Source organism: Loxodonta africana, chromosome 4 (assembly GCF_030014295.1).
Source record: "Loxodonta africana isolate mLoxAfr1 chromosome 4, mLoxAfr1.hap2, whole genome shotgun sequence".
Taxonomy (NCBI): Eukaryota; Metazoa; Chordata; class Mammalia; order Proboscidea; family Elephantidae; genus Loxodonta; species Loxodonta africana.
The window spans coordinates 100,747,273-100,771,555 of record NC_087345.1 but is presented as its reverse complement, the minus strand read 5'-3'; the positions used below and the strand labels follow the sequence as shown (position 1 = coordinate 100,771,555).

The 24,283-nt window shown below is 36.7% G+C and overlaps 1 protein-coding gene across 3 annotated transcripts in view; it reads right to left on the bottom strand.

Moving 5' to 3' along the window:
* GXYLT1 (glucoside xylosyltransferase 1) overlaps nucleotides 1-24,283 on the bottom strand; it is a 64,227-nt gene that overhangs the window by 22,189 nt on the left and 17,755 nt on the right. For all 3 annotated transcript variants that reach the window (XM_064284375.1, XM_064284376.1, XM_064284377.1), the window contains 3 exons: nucleotides 20,632-20,803; nucleotides 15,044-15,169; nucleotides 10,963-11,214 (listed from right to left, as the gene is read on the bottom strand). In XM_064284375.1, coding sequence (XP_064140445.1) covers nucleotides 10,963-11,214; nucleotides 15,044-15,169; nucleotides 20,632-20,803 — 550 coding nt within the window. The remainder of the gene's footprint in view (nucleotides 1-10,962; nucleotides 11,215-15,043; nucleotides 15,170-20,631; nucleotides 20,804-24,283) is intronic.

Here is a 24,283-nt window from a genome sequence, read left to right as displayed (position 1 = left end):
CTGGTGAGTTCGAACCATTGACTTTTTGGTTAGCAACTGAGTGCTTTACCACTGTGCTACCAGGGCTTCTTATATGGTACATCCCACTGCCGTCGAGTCAATTTCAACTCATAGCGACCCTATAGGACAGAGTAGGACTGCCCCATGGGGTTTCCAGGGCTATGTATCTTTACATAAGCAGACTGCCACGTCTTTCTCCTAAGGAACAGCTGGTGGGCTTGAACCACTAACCTTTCAGTTAGCAGAAGAGTGCTTTAACCAGTCCACCACCAGGGCCCTTTATACTGTACATACTCAGGGCCAATTATTAACACTGTCGCCATCATCACTATTATTCTTAGACTGATTTGCTGATCTGTTGTAGCTGGGAGTCCAAAGAGATCATTTGACATTGATAATCATATAAAAAAGATATATAAAGGTAAACAAAAAACAATATGCTAGGCAAAAACCAGGTCACAGAAGGAGAGACCCCATGTGTCTGTCAGTTTGTTGTACCGTGGGGGATTATGTGTTGCTGTGACGCTGGAAGCTATGCCACTGGTATTCAGATACCAGCAGGGTCACCCATGGAGGACAGGTTTTAGCTGAACTTCCAGACTGAGACAGACTAGGAAGAAGGACCTGGCAGTCTACTTCTGAAAAGCATTAGCCAGTGAAAACCTTATGAATAGCAGTGGAACACTGTCTGATATAGTGCCGGAAGATGAGGCCCCCAGGTTGGATGGCACTCAAAAGATGACTGGGGAAGAGCTTCCTCCTCAAAGTAGAGTCAATCATAATGACGTGGATGGGGTCAAGCTTTCGGGACCTTTGTTTGCTGATAAGGCACGAATCAAAATGAGAAGGAACAGCTGCAAACATTGATAACTGGAACCTGGAAAGTATGAAGTATGAATCTAGGAAAATTGGAAATCATAAAAAATGAAACAGAAGGCATAAATATCCATACCCTAGGCATTAGTGAGCTCAAATGGACTGGTATTGGCCATTTTGAAACAGACAATCATACTCTGGTATTGGCCATTTTGAATCAGACAATCTACTATGCCAGGAATGACAACTTGAAGAGGAATGGTGTTGCATTCATCGTCAAAAAGAACATTTCAACATCTATCCGGAAGTACGATACTGTCAGTGATAGGATAATATCCAGATGCCTACAAGGAATATCAGTGAATACGACTATTATTCAAATTTACGCACCAACCACTAAGGCCAAAGATGAAGAAACTGAAAATTTTTATCAGCTTCTGCAGTCTGAAATTGATTGAACATGCAATCAGGATGCATTGGTAATTACTGGTGATTGCAATGTGAAAGTTGGAAAAAAAGAAGAAGGATCGGTAGTTGGAAGATACGGCCTTGGTGACAGAAACAATGCTGGAGATCGAATGATAGAATCGTGCAAGATCAACAACTTCTTCATTGCAAATATCTTTTTTCACCAATATAAACGACGACTATACACATGGACCTCTCCAAATGGAATACACAGGAATCAAATCGACTACATCTGTGGAAACAGATGATGGAAAAGCTCAATATCATCAGTCAGAACAAGGCCAGGGGCCGAATGTGGAACAGACCATCAATCGCTCATACGCAAATTCAAGCTGAAACTAACGAAAATCAGAGCAAGTCCATAAGCGCCTAAATACAACCTTGAGTATATTTCACCTGAATTTAGAGACCATCTCAAGAATAGATTTGACATGCTGAACACTAATGACACAAGACCAGATGAGTTGTAGAATGACATTAAGGACATCCTACATGAAGAAAGCTAAAAGGTCACTGAAAAGACAGGAAAGAGAGAAAAGACCAAGACGGATGTCAGAGGAGACTCTGAAACTTGCTCTTGAATGTCGAGCAGCTAAAGCAAAAGGAAGAAATGATAAAGTAAAAGAAATGAAGAGAACATTTCAAGGGGCGGCTCGAGAAGACAAAGTAAAGTATTGTAATGACATGTGCAAAGAGCTGGAGATAGAAAACCAAAAAGGAAGAACACGCCTGGCGTTTCTCAAGCTGGAAGAACTGAAGAAAAAATTCAAGCCTCGAGTTGCAACAGTGAAGGATTCTATGGGGAAAATATTAAAGAACACAGGAAGCATCAAAAGGAGATGGAAGGAATACACAGAGTCATTACGCCAAAAGGATTTAGTCGACCTTCCATCATTTCAAGAGGTAGCATTTGATCAGGAACAATGGTACTAAAGGAAGAAGTCCAAGCTACACTGAAGGCATTGGCAAAAAACAGGCTCTAGGAATTGACAGAATATCAATTGAGATGTTTCAACAAATGGATGCAGCTCTGGAAGTGCTCACTCATCTGTGCCAGGAAACCTGGAAGACAGCTACCTGGCCAACCGACTGGAAAAGATCCATATTTATGTCTATTTCCAAGAAAGGTGATCCAACCGAATGTGGAAATTATCGAACAATATCATTAATATCACATGCAAGCAAAATTTTGTTGAAGATCACTCAAAAGCAGCTGCAGCAGTGTATCAACAGGGAACTGTCAGAAACTCAGGCCGGATTCAGAAGAGGACATGGAACCAGGGATATCATTGCTGATGTGAGATGGATCCTGGCTGAAAGCAGAGAATACCAGGAAGGATGTTTACCTGTGTTTTATTGACTATGCAAAGGCATTCAGCTGCGTGCATCTTAACAAATTATGGGTAACAATGTGAAGATTAGGAATTCTAGAACACTTAATTGTGCTCATGAGGAACCTCTACATAGATTAAGAGACAGCTGTTCAGACAGAACAAGGGCATACTAAGTGGTTTAAAGTCAGGAAAGGTGTGCGTCAAGGTTGTATCTTTTCACCATACCTATTTAATCTGTATGCTGAGCAAATAATCTGAGAAGCTGGACTATATGAAGAAGAACAGGGCACCAGGATTGGAGGAAGACTCATTAACAACCTGCATTATGCAGATGACACAACCCTGCTTGCTGAAAGTAAAGAGGACTTGAAGCATTTACTGATGATGATCAAAGGCCAAAGCCTTCAGTATGGATTGCACCTGAACATAAAGAAAACAAAAATCCTCACAACTGGACTAATATGCAACATCATGATAAACAGAGAAACGATTGAAGTTGTCAAGGATTTGATTTTACTTGGGTCCACAATCAACACCCATGGAAGCAGCAGTCAAGAAATCAAATGACGCATTGCATGGGGCAAATCCGCTGCAAAGGACCTCTTTAAAGTGTTGAAAAGGAAAGATGTCACCTTGAAGACTAAGGTGCACCTGACCCAAACCATGGCGTTTTCAATCACATCGTATGCACGTGAGAGGTAGACGATGAATAAGGAAGACCCAAGAGTTGATGCCTTTGAATTATGGTGTTGAAGAATATTGAATAAACCATGGACTGCCCAAACAATGAACAAATCCGTTTTGGAAGTACAACCAGAATGCTCCTTAGAAGCAAGGATCGTGAGACTGCATCTTACATACTTTGGACATGTTGTCTGGAGGGATCAGTCCCTGGAGAAGGACATTATGCTAGGTAAAGTACAGGGTCAGCAGAAAAGAGGAGGACCCTCAGTGAGATGGACTGACACAGTGGCTACAACAATGGGCTCAAGCATAACAATGATTGTTAGCATGGCACAGGACTGGGCAGTATTTTATTCTGTGGTACACAGGGTCACTATGAGTCGGAACCGATTCGATCACACCTAACAACAATAGAGGGAGAGAGGGGAAAACAAGAAGTGCATGAGCAGAAATGCATTAATTTTGTGTCTGCTTGTAGTACATAATTCTCATGGAGAACTGGCCTCCTTATAATGCTGAATTTTCCTGTCCGAAAACATGGCATGTCTTTGAAGTCTTCAAATATTCTCTCATTAACATTTCAGAGATGCTTTCATATATATCTTACCATTTCTTTGAAAATTGTTCCTAGGTATATTACCTGTTTTGTTAATATTTTAACTTTGGTCTTCCATTATATCTTCTAAAGAGTTGCCACTTGCATATTATAAAATTCAAACAAGGGACTCCGTAAAGAGGCAAAGTTAGGGAAAATTACTGGATCAAGCTTACCCGGATGCATGCAGTAGCAGAAACTCTCACCATCCCACAAAAAGGCAAGTGAGAGCTGGGCATGGTTGGAAGCATTGTACCTTGTGGTCCAGGAAAGGGACCCTGATCCCCCACTGCCACTCATAGGAGCTTGAGAAGAAGAAGGGGTTCACCAAAACCATTGTGAAGATTTCAAGCTTTGTTATCAGACTACAACCTTGCTAGCAAGAGGACCATTATATACTCAGGTGTCAGGTACCTGGGAAGTTTGCAGATCAGCACCGTTTTCAGCAGAAAGCCCTACAATGCTACTGAAGAAAGAATCCAGGGTTAGCCAGCTAACAAACTGGTTTGTCTCTCCTTAGCAAAGTAATGATAACTGCATTTTAATTTTTTACCTAGCCACATTACCATATATTCTCTTTATAGTAGTTTTCAACAGATTCTTTTCAGTTTTCCAGGTATACAGACATGTCAATCATACATAAGGATAATTTTGTCTCCTGCTATCTAATTTTAATATCTGTTATTTTTTTCACTAGTCTAATTAGGGGGCTTGTTATCCCTCTACCCGGAGAAACACTGATATTATATAATAGTTATAGCAAGAGACAGACTCGTCTTGGTTTTAATTTGAATGCTTCTAGTGGTTCCCCTTTAAGCACAATGCCACCATAGGAGCTGAAATAAACATGCTATATTAATTCATGATCCCCTAAATTATATTTTATGCTTCTTCCATAATCAAAAATGGATACTGAATTTCATCAGGTGTCTTTTTAGCATCTATGGAGATGCTCACTGCTTGCTATTTAAAAACATAAAGTCAAATACTCTCTGGATAATGCAAATCTGGGGTGATAAGGAGTGGAGCTGAACATACTATAAGCCTTTTAGACCTATGTGATGTTTTAAACGATCCAGACTATAAACCAGTGCTACTCAGTGCTTCCCAGAGTGTGCCAATCCATGAATTTTTTATCAGTCCTCGCCAAAATCAAGCATGGAAATTACAAGGAATTTGAAACTTTGAAAGCACTTTAACAGATTAATTTTATATCTGTTCAAGCTATTTTCTAGTAATTTCATGTTTTCTAACAGTATTGACTCATGACAGGTTGGAAATTAAAAACAACACTGATCCTTCTCCATAGATTGTTTGAGAAGCATTATTATATTCTACGATACATGGTAAACTCAGTGAGGATATAATCAATTTATCCTCTAAAACAGAAAAAGCTAGGATCCAAAAAAAAAAAAAAAAACCACATATTTAAATGTGACATAATAGTTAAGCACTCAGTTGTTAACTGAAAGATTGGCAGTTCAAACCCACCCAGTGGCTCCATGGGCAAAAGACCTGAAGATCTGCTCCCATGAAGATTACAGCCTAGAAAACCCTATGTACAGGGCAGTCCTACTCTGTCACATCGTCAACTATGAGTCGAAATCAACTCATCAGCACCTAACAACAACAACGTAAGTGTATTATCCTGGGGTAAAATTTCTCAGAATGGAGTAAACACAGTAATTATAAAATAATCAGAAATAACAACAGCAACGAAAAAAAGTTCTGGAAAATAATTGAACCAAGCTTTTTGTTGTTGTTGTTGTTGCTATTGTTGTTGTGTGCGGCCGAGTCAATTACGACTCACAGTGACCCTGTAAGACAGGGTAGAACTACCCCGTAGGGTTTCCAAGGCTGTAATCTTTATGGAAGCAGGCTGTCACATCTTCTCACAGAGCAGCTGGTGGGTTTGAACAGCCAACTTTCAGTTAGCTGCCGAGCACTTAACCACTGAGCCACCAAGGCTCCTTGAACCAAGCTTCACTTAAGAAAATAATAAGAAAACACTTCACTGGAGAATGACTCTGTGAAGTAAGTCATTGAGTATGTTAACTAAATGTTCTTAGGATTTGAAAAGGAAATTTTAAATCGCACACAAAAAACCAGCAACATATTCAACACACTGAACTTATTCAATGGAGCCCTGAGTATGTTCAAGTCTTCACCAAAATATATCTATTCAAAGAAAATGCAGTGAATGATCAAATTACAAGGTCCAATGCTGTCATAAGAAAAAAAAAAAGAGAAAAAAACTTATATAACTTATAGGAAAGTCCTACTAGAAAAATGCTGGATAAGAAGCAATAACACTAGTATTATTTGCTAATGACATAATCTATAAAATTCAAGACAATGAATGAAAAAGAGAAAATAGTTTAATAAAGAAGCCTTATATAGAAGATTTCAAATCAATAAGCAGCAGAAAAGCAACGAAATACGAGCAAAGGATTTGTGAACCATTCAAAAACAGGGAGACAGAAATGGCAACTAAATATAAAAAGATTTTTGACTATTATAATAGTCAAGGAAATACAAATTAAAATGAGTTTTTCCAGCAATATAACTACATATCCATACTAGTACATACAAACAATAAAACCAAATTATCCATTCTTCACATCATACAGACATTAAAAATTACGTGGTAGATTATGTGTACTGACATAAAAATCAGCCAATTATATATTTGCAAAGTGAAAAAAGCAAGCTGAAGATGTGTAAAAGAATCCCACATATAAGTGTCAATATATACCTGTTCCAAAATTAATTTTTAAAAGGGTCTAAAGAACACATAGTAAAGCTATTACATGGTCACTTTGGGCAAAGGGATAGGGCCGAGGAGAATGATGGGTAAAGGGTGGACTTGTTTGTTTTACTCTATATACTATGAATTGTTTGATTTTTTACAAGAATACATTTTTATAATTTTTAAAACAGAAAAATGTGGTTCTAATTTACACTTTTAGCAAACCTACCATCAAAATGCATGTATTAAGATCGATTAGTTTCATTTTTAGAATTACCTTTGCTTTTGAAAAAAAAAAAATACAGTACTCTGACACACGCAGTTGCCATGAGTCAGAATCGACTCAAAACCAACTGGTATTCACATTATGCTCCAATAATGTTAGAAACTGGAAACTCATCAATTCCCAAAGACTAATTATACTTTGAAAAGTTCTACCCCTTTTGGTAAGCTGTTCATTAACATTACTCTGCTCTCATAAGCCATCTACTGTATTTTTACACAAATAATGCATGCTTCTACTTTTGTTTGCCAACCGCTCCCTCCTCTCACAAGTTAGTTTCATAAGCACGCTATGCTAATTTTTTACAATATGTAAAAAATATATATATATACGGTATAGCAGTACTTAGGAAAACACCTTGAATGGCTGGCAAACAAACATAGAAGGTGTGTGTTATGTGTAAAAATATGATACATAACACAATAAAAAGTTCATCATCACATACATCTTTCAAATATGTGAAAACAACCACCATATCCACCTAGGCGAAGTGTTCTCTTTTTCAATATTTTTGAATAATTCATCAGCGGCATGAGTTCTGAAACTTTCATTCGAACTGTCCTTTGCTAGTAATTATCTACTGAGTTGCTATTTCATGCTGGACACCATGATAAATATTCTGAATACAAAACTGTACAAAAGACATACACCCTGTTCTCAGTAGATGGAGAAAAATAGACAAGAAATACTTTAGAAAACAACACATGGCAGGACACGAACAGGGTACAATAAACATACAATGAAAGAATTCTTAAGATGCCTTATTTACATTCTTTTGTTTTCCTCTAATAAGTAGAAAAAAGGTTAAAAATAACCTAAAAGGGATTTAACACTGTATAAGTACAAACATAATACAAAATACAAAGTAATAGCTTAACCAACTTATATCATTGTGTATTAAGTATTATGAGATATAAAGAACCAAAAGCAGAATTTTTATTATTTTTATTTTTTTCATACCAGGTTTGAATTGAACAGTCATGTAAGAAGTTTAGTCTTTAGATGAGAGTAGCAGGGCAAAGGGATTATGGTGACACCACCTCAGAAATCAAACCTGTCCTTCTTCACCCTATGCTCTCAGAGGATGTTTTAAAGGTATATTTTCATAAGATTCAGGTTAGAATAAAAATTGATAATATCAAATTACTGTATTTTAGAACAAATGAAATTAAGGATTTAAAATATGACCTTTATTCTAAATTGGTAGTCTTGTGGCTTTCATGCAGTAAGTACAATGGGGCAACATGCACAGATCAGTATGGAAGTTTGGAAAGCAATTACGAGTAATTCAGGTACATCACTTGAGATCTAAAATTTAAGATCTGAGCAAGAAATTGTAGAAATAGTAGGGGGGGAAAGGCAGTATTTGCTACAGATATACTGGAAAATAATCAGGAAAAATAAAGCAAAGTCTATGAGAAAAGGAGCTAAAAATCAATAATTTTTGTAGAACCATCTCAACAATTATAAATATAGCAACAGGAAAGCAAAGTGCCAAAGATCAAAAAGGCCCATAAAACGAAACACTACTACACATAGCTCAACCATGTAAATGAAACTAAATGGGCACACCAGCCCAGGGGCAAGGACAAGAAGGCAGGAGGGGACAGGAAAGCTGGAAGAATTGAAATGGGAAACCCAAGGTCAAGAAGGGGAGAGTGCTGACACATCACAACGTTGACAACCAATGCCACAGAACATGTGCGTTGTTTAATGGAAAACTAATTTGCTCTGTAAACCTTCATCTAAAGCACAATTAAAAAAAAAAGCAAATGTGAGTATATTCTCATTGAGCAAGAACAGGGTTGTTTGTAACAAAGGGATAGTAGGCGTGGAGTAAATTATATCTACTAAATGAATACATAATCAACCCTCATATTTTCTTCATTGAAGTCATTAATGAATAGAAGAAAAGTTTGAAAATTTAGAAATTTGTCAACCCCCATATCTACATTTCTAGCTGGCTTTGAACATGTCACAGCAAAAAGAAAAGGGGAGAGGGAGAAAGTGGTAAAGCATTTAAAAATTACACTTATATAAATAAAGAGGAAGTAAAAAAAAATAATGGCATATTTGAGCTTATAGCCATATCTTGAATTTATTTAAAAATCAAATAATGATGCTATACTAATTTTTTTTTATACTAATTTTTATACTAATTATCTCTAAGGTCCTCTGCAACACTAAACTTCTCATAATTCTATGAATTTCAAACAGACTTACTGAGAAGTCACATTATTCCTTAGCAGATAATCTTACAGCACCATCTTCTGGTTAAAATTACTGTGCGTAGTCTAACAATCAGAAAATGCACAAAACTCACGTTATTACAACTGTTTCAATTAGTAAAACTTTATGGTACATGAAATTTAAAAATTCAAGATACGATAAGAAATTAGCTCACTGAAAATACATGCTCCTTGGTAAGGAAAAGCAGAGGTTATTCAGCACCAGTCTCATTAATACACTCAAGTTGCGGGAGACAAAACGGAGCTGAAATCAAGATTTTGGAATGGTTCAGAAAATGGAAAGGCTAGAGAAACTAGACTGACTACATCTACTGAGGAGCGATGGGTACGAGCTGTAAGACTTCTAAAGACTGAAAAGTCAGCACGGGTGCTGCCGGCTGCAGGCGGTACTACTGCCTATACCAAAGATAAGAGGGAACAACTCTAAATGAGGCAAAGATTTCAATCAGACTTAGAAAGGAGTAACAAATAATGGTGTAAATTTTGTTCTACCAGAAGCCATAAGAAAAATATCTGACAAATATATTGTACAAACAAATGTATACATATCCTCATATCATAAATAATACACTATCCCTTAATGTTTAATTTAGTCCTAACTAGATATAAAGAGATAAATAGCAAGTTGATATCCATATTAAAAAAAACCCAAACCAAACCCATTGCCGTCAAGTTGATTCCAACTCATAGCGACCCTACAGGACAGAGTAGAACTGCCCTACAGGATTTCCAAGGAGTGGCTGGTGGATTCGAACTGCCAATCTTCTGGTTAGCTCTTAACCACTGCGCCACCAGGGCTCCCTACATCCCTAGAGGAAAAGCCAACGGTGGGTGTTCAAGAAATCGTTGTTTTTAAAACTGCTTACTATGTGTCAGGCTCTGTGATAAGCACTTTAAACGGATTTCATTTAATCCTAACAACCTACGTGAGGTAAGTGCATTTATTCTCTCCATTTTGTTGTTCAAAGAACTAAGGTTTGAAAGGTAACAGACTGACTAGCAGCTAGCTAGTACACAGGAGGCAGAGCAGCACAAGTAAAGCCAAACAGCTGACTCCTGAACCACAATGACATGGAATTTAACCACATACGACTCATCTACATGACACTGATAAACAGTACAACATATTCACGGATTCAGAACATATATCCTGAAAATTTAAACAGCCACTGATCCCGCGTGACAAGAGATAAGAAACATGCAGGAATTTTTTTTAAAGTTAACTTCCAACAGCACCAAAGTTATTAAATAGCCAACACTTACTCTGCCAGCCATTGTTCTAACTCATTTAATTCTCACAAAAATCCTATAAGGCAGTAAGTACTGTTGCCAACTCCATTTTAGAGATGAGAAAACTGAAGCTCAGAAATGTTCAAAATTAATCCCTCAACAGTTACTGAGGTATCAGGGTATGAACCAAGACGACCGGCTTCAGGGTCCATGCTCTTAACCAGCACTCTGTGTTGCCCCTGAGATTTATCATACTTTAGATTCAAGTAGTTATGGCTACATTGCACAGTTACAAAATACAATTACTAATTTGAATCACAATCTCAGGAAATGAGGTTCACTACTTACTGCATTGTTACTTTACTCCATTTTAACACCATCTTGTTTCACCTATCTACTGAATTATTCTACTAAGCAGAATATTAAAAGCATACTTTTCATCAATTATTCCAGATAAAGAAAAATTCTGAGTATTTCAATTAAGTCTTTAATCACACAAAACCAAATTGGTAGCCAAGCACTTGAGGGGGAAAAAGAAATGCTAACCAACTTACCTTGAAATACTTCCTTCTCATTCGAGTCATGTTCATCAGCATAACCCCAGAGTTTACTCCAGTTTTTCCATAGTACGGATGTCTGGCAAAGCGGTTATACCATCCTATCCGAGGCTCCTCATGCTCTGGTGCCATTGCAGCAATTTGTGTGGAGTTAAATTTCTTCAGTAAAGACCAAATATCATCAACGGGTCGTAAAAAAAGGATATCAGTGTCGACATACAACAGTGAGTCAACTTCTTTCAGGATTAACTATGAAGACAGAGATTTGAGTCACTAACTATAATTTATTAAAATAAAATATAAAACAGACTAAGATATACCTATAAGCTCATTTACATTAATTTTTAAGTAATTTTGCTAAATCTGTCATTTTTTTACTACAGCATAAAGATATAATCCTAATGAAACTTTTGGAGGAAGAAAAACTATAAAAACAAATTGCAAACAAAAACTCAGTACTAACAATCAGGAAAATAAAAGTGATATCCTCAAAGATCAGGGAGGAGGTGTTTCTCATAATAGGAAATAAAATTATTAAGACAGGTGCACTTATGTTTTAAATCCTAATTTTCTAAAGTAAATACAGAAATAAACCAATATAAATGAAGATCTTCTGAACCTGTTCCCCTGTCCTGTGACACTACTGGCTGGAACCTTTACATTATTTTAGTCTCAACTAAAATGTCAGCTCAATAGAGAAGCCTGCCCCTAAAAACTCAGCCAACAGCCCCTCTCACCCCAACACCCTCTTTTCCTATAACCATGTTTTATTTTCTCCCAGCCCTTACCACTATCTAAACTTATTTATGTTTATACATTTCTATGGTCAGTCAGGAAACCCTGGTGGTGTAGTGGTTAAGTGCTACGGTTGATAACCAAGAGGTCAGCAGTTCAAATCCACCAGGTGCTCCTTGGAAACTCTATGGGGCAGTTCTGCTCTGTCCTATAGGGTTACTATGAGTCAAAATAGACTCGATGGCAGTGGGTTATGGTATTGTCTGTCAACCCTCACCCTCACTACAATGTAAAGTATCTAAGGGCAGAGATTTTGTCTCATTTTTCACTGTTAAACCCCCATGCCTGGAATAGTGCTCAGCACACAGCAGGAGCTCAATACTAACAATAATGGCAAACATATGCATTGGGTACTATTATCCCCATTTTACAGATGAAGAAATTGAGACACAGAGCATAACCAGAGTCACACGAGTAAGTGACAGAGCTGGAGCTCAGGCCATCTGGCTCCAGAGTCCATGGTCTTATTCCTATGCTTACTGCCTCCCAACAAATCAAAGAATAGGTGCACACAGCCAAGGCCTAAATCATGCCAAGGTTTTTGTCCAGTCATTCCAGTCAGCATGTGACCCAGAGCATGGGATGAGGATTATACCATGTATATGCGTATATATATGAAGTATGCAGAAGATTCTAGTACTTAAAGTATGCATTTTTCACACATATTCCATAAACCAAAGCCAACTTCTTAATCTGATGCTCTTTATAGTACAGCAGCGGCAGCTGTAGCCATCTCTGAGAGATGTTAATTACATCTATTAATTTGTATTTCTGCCTTACCCACAAACTTTGGAATCCAACTCCTGCAAATATAAGTTTGCTGTCTATCACAGCTTTAGTTAAGAATACAATGAAAGCATGATCCTAACTCTGCTACTTTTTAAAGTTCCTACCTCCTCCTACAGCTAGTATTAAGGCATCGCCTTAATGAGCAACCACTAGGCTGAAATCATCCCTGTCCCCCCTTAGTTCACTACCAGATGATTTAGTGCCAGGCCACGAAAAATCTGATGGTTGATAGCAGAGCCTGGGCTAGGAAGGTTCACTTGCTCAAAGATCTCAATTAAAAAGCTATATGTATACCACCACCAATTACTCTGACAGGGATCACAACAGAGGGTCCCCAGACAAGCTGGAGAAAAATATAGAACAAAATTCTAACTCACAAAAAAAGACCAGACTTACTGGCCTGACAGAGACTGGAGAAACCCCAAGAGTGTGGCCTACAGACACCGTTTTAGCTCAGTAATGAAGTCACTCCTGAGGTTCACACTTTAGCCAAAGATTAGACAGGCCCATAAAACAAAATGAGGCTAAAGGGGCACAACAGCCCAGGGGCAAGGACTAGACACCAGGAGGGACAGGAACACTGGTAATGGGGAACTTAAGGTGGAGAAGGGAGAGTGTTGAGGTGTCGTGGGGTTGGTAAACAACGTCACAAAACAGTATGTGTACTAATTGTTTAATGAGAAGCTAGTTTGTTCTATAAACCATTTAAAGTACAATTAAAAAAAAAAGGTATATGTATATGTCTGGGTGTCTCTCTTTTTGGGGAAAGTGAGCAATAATCTGCTTCTGCACCATGATACATCCTCTGCTTACAGATTACTGTGTTCTTAGCAGACTGAAAAGATGCTGCATAAAGCTTCAAGTTCAATGTTGGGAGCCACTATCAACTGGAGATCAGGTATAAGGTTAAGTAATAACCAAGTCAGTATTTTTCTACAGCTCCATTTTGGAGGATGAAAGAGTCAGCAGAGTTAACACTAGTTATTTTCATCCAGCTATTTCAAACAAAGAGACATTCATCAAAAAAGTTTATTAGAAAAATAAATCATCATTTTACTAAACTCTGGTTAAAAAGATCCAGAAGTAACAGTGAGGTATGAGGACAATTTGACAGGTTTCAAGGAGGAGTATTTAGAATTTAAATTCCATCTGGAATTTAAGTAGCTTATATCACTCTACTGTTCTGTAGGATCGCTATGAGTCGGAATCGACTCGACGGCACTGGGTACTGGGTACATCGTTATCTGGCAAATTTCATTTCACAATACCAACGACTAAACTTTTTAATAATGCTGAACGAAAGTAAAGAAAAACAACCCTAACCTCAAGTTTTTGATTCAACACTTATTTTTCTGTATTTGTGTGGTTACTTGTTCAATGTCTGTCTCCCCCATCAGACGATCAGTTCCATGAGAACAAGAAATCTGTCTGTCCCTTTAATTTCTTCACACTCAGCACTTCAGTACAGACGCCTGGCACAAAGTAGGCACTCAAAAATTGATTAAATAAATTTAACACTGTAGTAACTCAACATAAAAATGAAGAAAAAAATCTTATAAAACATACACAAAGTTTCTAAAACCTTTTAGGTTTTCTTCCAATTGTAATCTCTTATTTGTGTACTTTGTACAATGGAAAGGGTAAGGAAAATCCTAGGACCTATGGTTGGGATTATGACTAGGAACAAAGATACAGGCTAGGAAGACTCAGCTATCAAAATTATAACTTAATTTAAATCTTACTGACATGCTGGATTTAGTAAACTATATTCTTAATATGCTAAGAATTTCCTTAATCCATTTAATAATAATAACTGAAGGTTCTTGCCCATAATTCATATACTTTCCAAAAACTTGTGAACTTCTTAAATTCAATTTTTCTACTACCGTAACTATTTTAAACATTATAGTGGTCCCACCAATTACTACGTGCTTTGAAATTGAGGATGGAATCAACTCAAAAAGAAAGAGGCAACCTTGCTTCTAAATCATATTTTGATGTTAAAAAATAATTATAAAGGTTTAACACCATTCTAGAGACCACCGCTAAACAATAGCACCACTGAATGGCTATTTTCTCTTTGAATTTACGTGTCTTAAAAAATTTTGTGTCTGTGATAAATTATCAGTTAGAAAAGATAAACTGGCTTGGATAAAACACAAATGGCTATTTAATGAAGCAAACTGTCTCATTTCTCCAATTACTTTTCTAAAATATGATCTGTAACTTGAAGGTGATACTTGGAATTAGACTTGGCTCCATTAAGATTTGAGTATTTCTATTCTTTCTTAGAGATAAAACAGTTCATAGCAACTAAGTACGTTTAAAAGTAAGAATATAATGGTGGTTTTTATCATAGTTTTGGGGGAAAATCTTTTTCTAATGTTGTTCAAAAGGAAAAGAGTATATTTACTTATTTAACTAGATTTATATGTAAATCTTCACAAATTTATCTGTGTAAAAGCAAGACTCAAGTAAGTAGGAAAACACTTACTGGCAAGAATAATCTCTGGGAAGCACATGGTTTAAAGAGTTTTTTCCACTCCGCTGCGTTCTCACTTGGAAAGGTTATTGGGTATAATGTATAATTAAATGTTTGTAGTAATAACCAGCTATCAAGCTAAAAAATAAGACAAGAACGAGGTTTAGGTTTACTTCATTTTCAATTTTCTAAAATAAGATTATGAAATGAAAAGAGCTAAAAATTAAAACACTATACATTTTATATTATACACTTAAGAGACATTAGATTCTTCTTTTCACCATTTTCTTTGTATTTATTCACAGTCTTGAAGTCATAGTAATATGCCAGACTCATTTACAACTGAGGTACAATGAAAGCTACCAGAATACCAATCAAAATCAGAAAGCTAGAAGAGCCTTGAAATTGTTAATCTAACTCAACTTTACCTGATATATATACATCCTCTCAATTTCTAAACAAATTAAAAGCAGAAAAATTAAGCTCTAATATTTTTATTACCACAGTATATACGATATAATGAAAAATACTCATGTTTTCAAAATTCAGACCAATGTGAAACTGGTTGAAAAATAACTGTCCACTGCTATACAGTTTTAATATGTATAGATAATCCAGAAATTGAAATATTCTGATAAACACATATTAATTTTTGAAATCTTTTAAAAAACAGATGTGAAATCTGAACACATTTACTCTTTAATATTTTCCATGCATTTCAAGACACTAAACTGTTTCAAATTCAGTTTAAGTATGACCTATCATGACATCATTTGCTGATGTGGCAGTGCTCAAAATGAGATGAAACAGCTGAAAACAACCATTAATAATCAGAACATGGAGTGTATGAAGTATGAATCAAGGAAAATTGGAAGTTGTCAAAAATGAAATGGAATGCATAAAGATCGGTATCCTAGGCACTAGTGAGCTGAAATGAACTGGTATTGACCATTTTTAATGAGACAACCATATGGTCTACTATGCCAGGAATGACAACTTGAAGAGGAATGGCATTGCCCTCATCGTCAAAAAGAACATTTCAAGATCTATCCTGAAGGACAACGCTGTCAATGATAGGATAATATCCATACTCCTACAAGGAAGACCAGTTAATACGACTATTATTCAAATTTACACACCAACCACTAAGGCCAAAGATGAAGAAACTGAAGATTTTTACCAACTTCTGCAGTCTGAAACTGATGGAACATGAAATCAGGATGCACTCATAATTACTGGTGATTAGAATGCAAAAAATAGAAGCAAAGAAGGATTGTTAGTTGGAAAACATGGCCTTGGTGAAAGAAACAATGCCAGAGATCGCGTGATAGAATTTTGCAAGACCAACATCTTCACTGCAAATACTTTTTTTCAACAACATATTTGGTGACTATACATGGGGACCTCGCCAGATGGAATACACAGGAATCAAATCAACTATCTCTGTGGAAAGAGACGATGGAAAAGCTCAATATCATATCAGAGAAAGGCCACGGATTAACTGCAGAACAGGCCATCAATTCCTCATATGCAAGTTCAAGTTGAATCTCAAGAATAGATTTGAGGCACTGAATGCTAATGACCAACAACCAGAGGAGTTGTGGGATGACATCAAGGGCATCATACATGAAGAAAGCAAAAGGTCATTAAAATGACAGGAAAGAAAAGACAAAAATGGATGTCAGAAGAGACTCTGAAACTTGCTCTTGAATGCAGAGTAGCTAAGGCAAACAGAAGAAATGAAGTAAAAGAGCTGAACAGAAGGTTTCAAACAGCAGCTCGAGAAAACTGTTATTAAATGTGCAAAGACCTGGAGTTAGAAAACTAAAAGGAAAAAACACACCCAGCATTTTTCAAGCCAAAAGAACTGAAGAAAAAAATTCAAGCCTCAAGTTGCAGTACTGAAGGATCCTATGGGCAAAATATTGAATGACATAGGGAGCATCAAAAGAAGATGGAAGAAATACACAGAGTCACTGTATCCAAAAGAACTGGAGGATATTCAACCATTTCAGGAGGCAGCATATGATCAAGAACCGATGGTACTTAAAGACGAAGTCCAAGCTGCACTGAAGCCACTGGTGAAAACCGAGGCTCCAGGAATTGACGGAATACCAACTTAGATGTTTCAACAAATGGATCCAACACTGGAAGCGCTCACCCGTCTATGCCAAGAAATTTGGAAGACAGTAACCTGGCCAGCTGACTGGAAGAGATCCATATTTGTGCCCATTCCAAATAAAGGTAATCCAACAGAATACAGAAATTATCAAACATCATTAACATCATGCGCAAGTAAAATTTTGCTGAAGATCACTGGAGAATGGTTCCAGCAGTATGTCAATAGGGAATGCCCAGAAATTCAAGAGGACATGGAACAAGGGATATCACTGCTGATGTCAGATGGACCTCGGATGAAGGCAGAGAATGCCAGAAGATGTTTACCTGTGTTTTCTTGACTACACAAAGGCGTTTGGCTGTGTGGATCATAACAAACTATGGATAGCACTGCAAAGAACGGGAATTTCAGAACATTTAATTGTGTTCATGGGGAACCTGTAAATAGATCAAGAGGCGGTCGTTCGAACAGAAAAAGGGGATCTGTGTGGTTTAAAATCAGGAAAGGTATGTATCAGGATTGTATCGTTTGGCCATTATTTATTCAATCTGTACGCTCAGCAAATAATCCAAGAAGCTGGACTATATGAAGAACACAGCATCAGGACTGGAGGATGACTAACAACCTGTGTTATGCAGATGATACAACCTTGCTTGCTGAAAGCAAAGAGGACTTGAAGGACTTACTGATGAAGATCAAAGACTACAGCCTTGAGTATGGGTTACACCTCAACATAAAAACAAAAAAAATCCTCAAAACTCAGCCAAGAAGCAACGTCATAATAAACGGAGAAAAGATTGAAGTTGTCAAGAATTTCATTTTACTTGGATCCACAATCAACACCCACGGATTTAGGTATAGATATACAGCAATCAAGAAATCAAACAACATATTGCATTGGGCAAATTTGCTGCAAAAGACCTCTTTAAAGTGTTAAAAAGCAAAGATGTCACTTTGAGGACTAAGGTGCACCTGATCAAGCCATGGTATTTTCAATTGCCTCATATGCACGCAAAAGCTGGACAATGAATAAGACCTACAATTCGATGCCTTTGAATTATGGTGTTGACAAAGAATACTGAATATATCATGGACTTCCAGAATGAACTAATCTGTCTTGTAAGACGTACAGCCAGAATGTTCCTCAGAAGCAAAGATGGCGGGACTTTGTCTCACATACTTTGGACAGATTAGCAGGAGGGACCACTCCCTGGAGACGGACATCACGCTTGGTAAAGTAGAGCGTCAGCAAAAAAGAGCATGACCCTCGATGAGATGGACTGACACAGTGGCTACAACAATGGGCTCAAACATAGCAATGATTTGTGAGGATGGTGCCGGACCAGGCAGTGTTTCATTCTGTTGTACACAGAGTCGCTATGAGTTGGAACCAACTTGACAGCACCTAACAACAACAACATGACCTATCATTGTTGCTCCTATGGAAGTAATGATTCAAATTCCCTAAAGAAACAATTCATATTGGGGGGATGGGGAGAGGGCTGAGTAGTTTATGTAACAGGTTGACAATGTTCTCTTTTTAAATCATGGCTGTTCAAGTAATTTTAAAAAACATTAAATAAAGCCTTCTAATAGTTTAATAGTTTAAGGGAATGCCTTTACTTTTGACATGATGCTTTGATGTCTGTTAATTGTTTTAAAACACTAGCACTTTTATTTTCCCTGACCAGTTTATAAATTACGTAAAGATCCTTTCAATAAACCAAAAACCAAACCCAGTGCCATCAAGTCAATTCCGACTCATAGCGACCCTATAAGGACAGAGTAGAACTGCCCCACAGAGTTTCCAAGGAGCGCCTGGTGGATTCAAACTGCTGACCCTTTGGTTAGCAACCACAGCACTTAACCACTATGCCACCAGAGTTTCTATCCTTTCAATACCAATTTCAAAATGAAATCTTAGTCAGATTTCAATTAACATTATTACATTTAGACATCTTTTTTTTTTTTTTTTTTACTAAAATCGTGTTCCACAAAATACTTGATATTCTTTCATCAAAAGCAAACCAGACATTCTCAGAGTTGACTATAACCAAGGAAAAACTAAGTTTAAAAATACAATACATATTATAGAAGCAATAACTCAGCCAGGTTTTTAACTCAGAGGCTGGATATAAGATGAAGCAATAAATCTATTTTGTTTTTTTACAGCATTTTCAAAGGCTTCCATAGTTGGTAGCAATCTATTATTAGTCCTTTAAGTGTTAGGACAAGTTCACTTTCTCAGCTAATATTTTTGAAAACAATTCAGATAAAAAGATCACAAAAGCACATATCAAAAATACAGATACTAGAAACATTTTAAAATAATGAGTAATGTTTTATACCTCTTGGAATCAACTGAGAGAAAACTAAAAGTCTTGGTCACAAGTGGTATTTTTCACTCAATATGCAAGATGAATTAATGTAACTTGGAAAATAGTAAAATACATTTTTTACATAGTTAAAATGAGCATAAAAGTCCAGATAAGTTTGAAAATTTAATTTATTGTATAGATAGACTTAGATATAGAGATAGATATAATCATCATCATCATCTTTACTATCACCTCAAAACACAAGGTAGTGAGATTTCAGAATTTTCTTTTTCTTACATGTTCGCCCCTGGTATCTGTTCTCCTCTTCTTCCACAGCTATATATATTTTTAAATCAGATCACACGGCTACCCCGACTGAAAAGTACATTTTTCCACACACTAACTGGTAGGTATGGTCACATGACTAAGCTCAGCCCAATGGGATAGTGCCAGAAATGTCATGTGCAACTTCTGGAAAGCGTCTTTAAAGGAAGGAAGAGGTACCTTTTTCACCCTCTTCCTCTCTCACACTGGCTAGAATATGGGGGTGATGGCTGGAGCCTGAGCAGCCATCATGTTCAAGGTAACTCATTCACAAGACAGAGGAGGCCAGAGTCCCTGAAAACATGGAACAGCCATATGCCCTGGAGTGCCTGTTTTTATTTCTATGTGGAAGAGCAATAAATTTCCATCTTGTTTAAGCCATTGTTATTTTGGGTTTTCTACCATTGCAGCCAAGTTGGTCCTAACTAATACAAAATCTAAGGAACTTCATTATTCGAGCAAAAATCCACTTCTCTCTACATTGTCAATCAAGAATTCCCTCCCCTTATAACAGGATTAAACCCTTTGTGTAAAATCTGATTGAGGTACTTCCAAGCCAAGGATGGAGACAAAATTAAATCATAGGACTTCTCAGCCAAAACATATTCAAACAATAGTCAGAAAAATAAAACCTCCATGTTTGGCAAAGGATTTTAAGTAGCCTACTCCTATTCCAAAACAAACCTTTTTTTTATATCCGTGTCTGGTCTCTTGGATTACAGTGGTAGCAAGGAGCCCTCCCCACCCTAGGAGGACAATGAAAGAATAAAACAACATTCTATTATAGTGTACGGTTAAATACTCAACCCCACCATCCTCACTAAGTCTCAAATACTTACTATGCCTTTAAAGTTGTCATGTAGCTGATCTTCAGCAAAAATATGGAACTGAAGAGGTTTGATGCTGAAAATTATAGCTGACTTCAACATGGTTATAGTTTCTTCCAGTCTTTCACCACAGGCAACTACAGCTAGGTGCATTCTTTCAACGGTATGTATTTTCAGACTATACCTAATAGTAAAGAAAACCACATTTTCCAACAGTGTTAGTATAGGGTAACATGTTTACAAAATATTTCCATCATGTTCAAAAACTGTAACTCAAAGCTCCTATTTACAAAGCAGAGCAACACCATAATATAAAATATTACAATGACAAATCCATCATGTGTTTCTATACTCTCAACCAGCCTGTCTCAATCAGTGTTATGCATCTGAACCACAAAACACAAAAACTATTTTCTCAATTCTCCCAAGGATGATAAACAATTACTACTATGCTAGATGCAGAAAAATTAATTCATTGCTCATTCTGGTGCCTTAGCGCAGTAGGGCTAAATTCTATCAATGAACCTAAGCTGAGAAAGAGAGCATTCCTGATTTGAAAGTCTTAAGTACAATTTTTTAAAAAACTTATTAAAAAGTTCAAGCATACACAAAAATAGAAAGACTAATGCAATAAATCCCCACATACTCATCTCTCAGCTTCAACAATCATCTATTCAAGAGCACTTGAGTTTTATCTAAAACCCCTCTTTACATCCGCTTCCATCTACCAATAAATCATTTTGAAACTAACTCAGACATAATTTCATTTATAAATAGTTCAGTGTTGCATCCAATCTTCATACTGATTACTTTTTTCACAGACACACATTAAGTTCCATTTACTAAGTATTCAGAGAAAGGTAAAAATTTCTAAGACGACCTAAAAATACTAGTCAAACATAAGCATGTGTTTTAGGACAGAAAGATTTCCTAAATCCAAGTTACTAGTGGAAGCTATGTTTTGAGCCTACATCTAACAGAGAGCAGTTTATAACATCATGCCTAAGTAACCTTTAAAACCTTTGCATCTTCTCTTAACACTCTGAACTGATCATAATCTACTAGCACGTAAAGGGCAGAATTATAGCTAATTGTACTGTTATTAAATAAAATAGTATATTATTTATAATATAAAGACGGCACCTGTAACTATGACATAAAATATTTTTCGAATTGACTCCTGAATAAATATAAGAATGGAAGACAACATAAAACAAATTGAAGACAACATAAAATAATGCATTAAGTATTATGAAGTACAAACTCTAAAAATATACAAATTTGATTTTAATGCAATTTTTGTTTATACAAGTTCTTTCTGTAAAATGCATAAAGATTAGAAAGAGAAACAAAACTGTCACTGCGCACAGATGATATAATTACGTATGTAGAAAATACAAAAAATCTACAGGTAAATAATTAGAATTTTATAACAAGAGTTTAACAAGATTGCTGGATATAAACATCAATACATAGTCGAGTGCTGCCAGCTTGACAATACAAGATGAGAAACTGTGCAAAGCGATCTTAATCATCAACAGGGAAAAAACTGATTGTTCTGTGACCTTTAAAAAGTACCATAAGAACACTGAAAACTCCATCAGTTATAAATGTATAAGTAGATTAAAAAAATAGTAAAACTAATATTTAGTATACGATGATTTAAAACACTGGAAACATTGAGAATTGTTTTATTTCTCTGTAAAATCTTATCAGGAGCATTCTTTACAGTGTTCGTGTCTTCTTGTGAAGAAGAGTGAGCATCTTTCCTATGCTTTGATAAACTGTCATACTTCTAAGTCTGGGTGAGCTTCCAATATTGAATCCTTTGTGTTTCCAATGTCGTGAAGTATCTCCAAGAGTTCCTTTAACGTGAAGATTTTTGCCAGTGTCACGTCCCCTGGGGCACCTTCATCCTTTGAGTTACAACCACTTTGCTCATTTATGCCAATAAATTCACCCTCATTAAGTTCCTCTGGAGCCCTGGTGGTGCAGTGATTAAGTGTTGGGCTACAAACCGAAAGGCCCACAGCTCGAATCCACCATCCGCTCCTTAGAAACCCTACAGGGCAGTTCTGCTCTGTCCTGTAGGATCTCTGTGAGTCAGAATCAACTCGATGGCAACGTGTCTTTTTTTTGTTTTTTAAGTTCCTCTGGCTGCATATTTAGAGTCTCTCATGTGGGTGCAGTGTCACCATTCTCATGATCAGCTATTTCTTCTAGAACTCCATTTGTCTGATTCAAATTTCACTTCCACTGTCATCGCTTTTCATTCCTTTGCTGTGCCTTCACCTTTGTTAGCCAAACCTCTCTTTCAAGTACACGTTTTTATAAAATGTCCTGTGGATTTATCACTGACAAAGAGGCAACAAAACATGGTTCCTTGATTCCATGCAACGCCAACCAAACTCCTAACAGATTTGGTGTGTTTGTGTGTGTGGTAAAACTTGAAATGCTAAGGTTAAAATGTATATGGAAATGGAAAGGGCTCAAGAATACCCTAGACCCTCAAAGAAAAACAAAGTGAAGGACTTGCTCTACTAGATACCAAGGTTTACCACAGAATTTTGGATACTGGTGTAAGGATAGACAAACACCAACGAAAAAGAATACAGAGCGCTAAAAAGACTCAAGCACACTGACATCTGATGTGTAAAGAAATGGTGAGGAAAAGATGAACTCTAATAATTTGCGGAAAAATGGCATCTCTACAGCATGAGATAGCTTTCTGTTACTTAGGTCTTATAAAATGTGTTTCAGTAAGGTTTTATAATTTTCCACATGAAGGTCTTGCATATATTTTGTTAGGTTTGTTTTTAAGTCCTGATTTTTTTTATGTTAACTGACATTTTATTTTCTACCTCTCTGTTGCTGATACTAGAAGTATAATTATTTTTATATACAGGTAGTGTCATATTGCTCGGCTCTGAGATGCCCAGATTTCAGTTACCACGATTTAGTTAGGTAATACCAGTTCTCCAGCCACACGGTTCAGTTTTCCTTTACCATGGTTTATTAGCTTTGAGTAATTGGGTAAAGTATAAACTTCACTGCCAGTGCTTCAGTCCACAGATCACTTAAGTAACAGATGCTTATCACGATCAGAGTCCTGTCGGTGATTGGTCACTGCACATCTGTTATTCAGGTCATATACAGATAGCAACACATCTAGGTGGCATCTGGCTGGTGTCCATTTTGGAACAGGGTGATTAAACGAGAGGGTTCCTTAGTTCTAACTAAAAAACTGAGTTTAAGAAATTTTACATAATGATACATATAGCAAAGTGACCAGTACTTTTTATGTAATCATATGATATAGACTATACAATATTTTGGACAGTAACAAGCACAAGGGCTTACAACATAGTGAATCCACATGTAATTCTTCCCAGGGAATACTTGGGTTGTATTAGGAAAATAAAAATGCAGAGAAGCTAAAACAAAAGGAACTGGTAAACAGAGGCTCCAGGATTCCAACTAGGTCAACTTTCCTGCGGGGGGGTACTCTTGGAGCTGAGAGGAGGTAAGATGATGACGATTACTCATGCTGTAACTTACAAAAGGCCTGGGCTGTATAAATCAGCGTATTCAGAAATTTTCAAGCTTACCCAGCTTCCACAGTGAGTAGATTTATGTCACAAGACTGGAGATGCCAAAGTGGTGC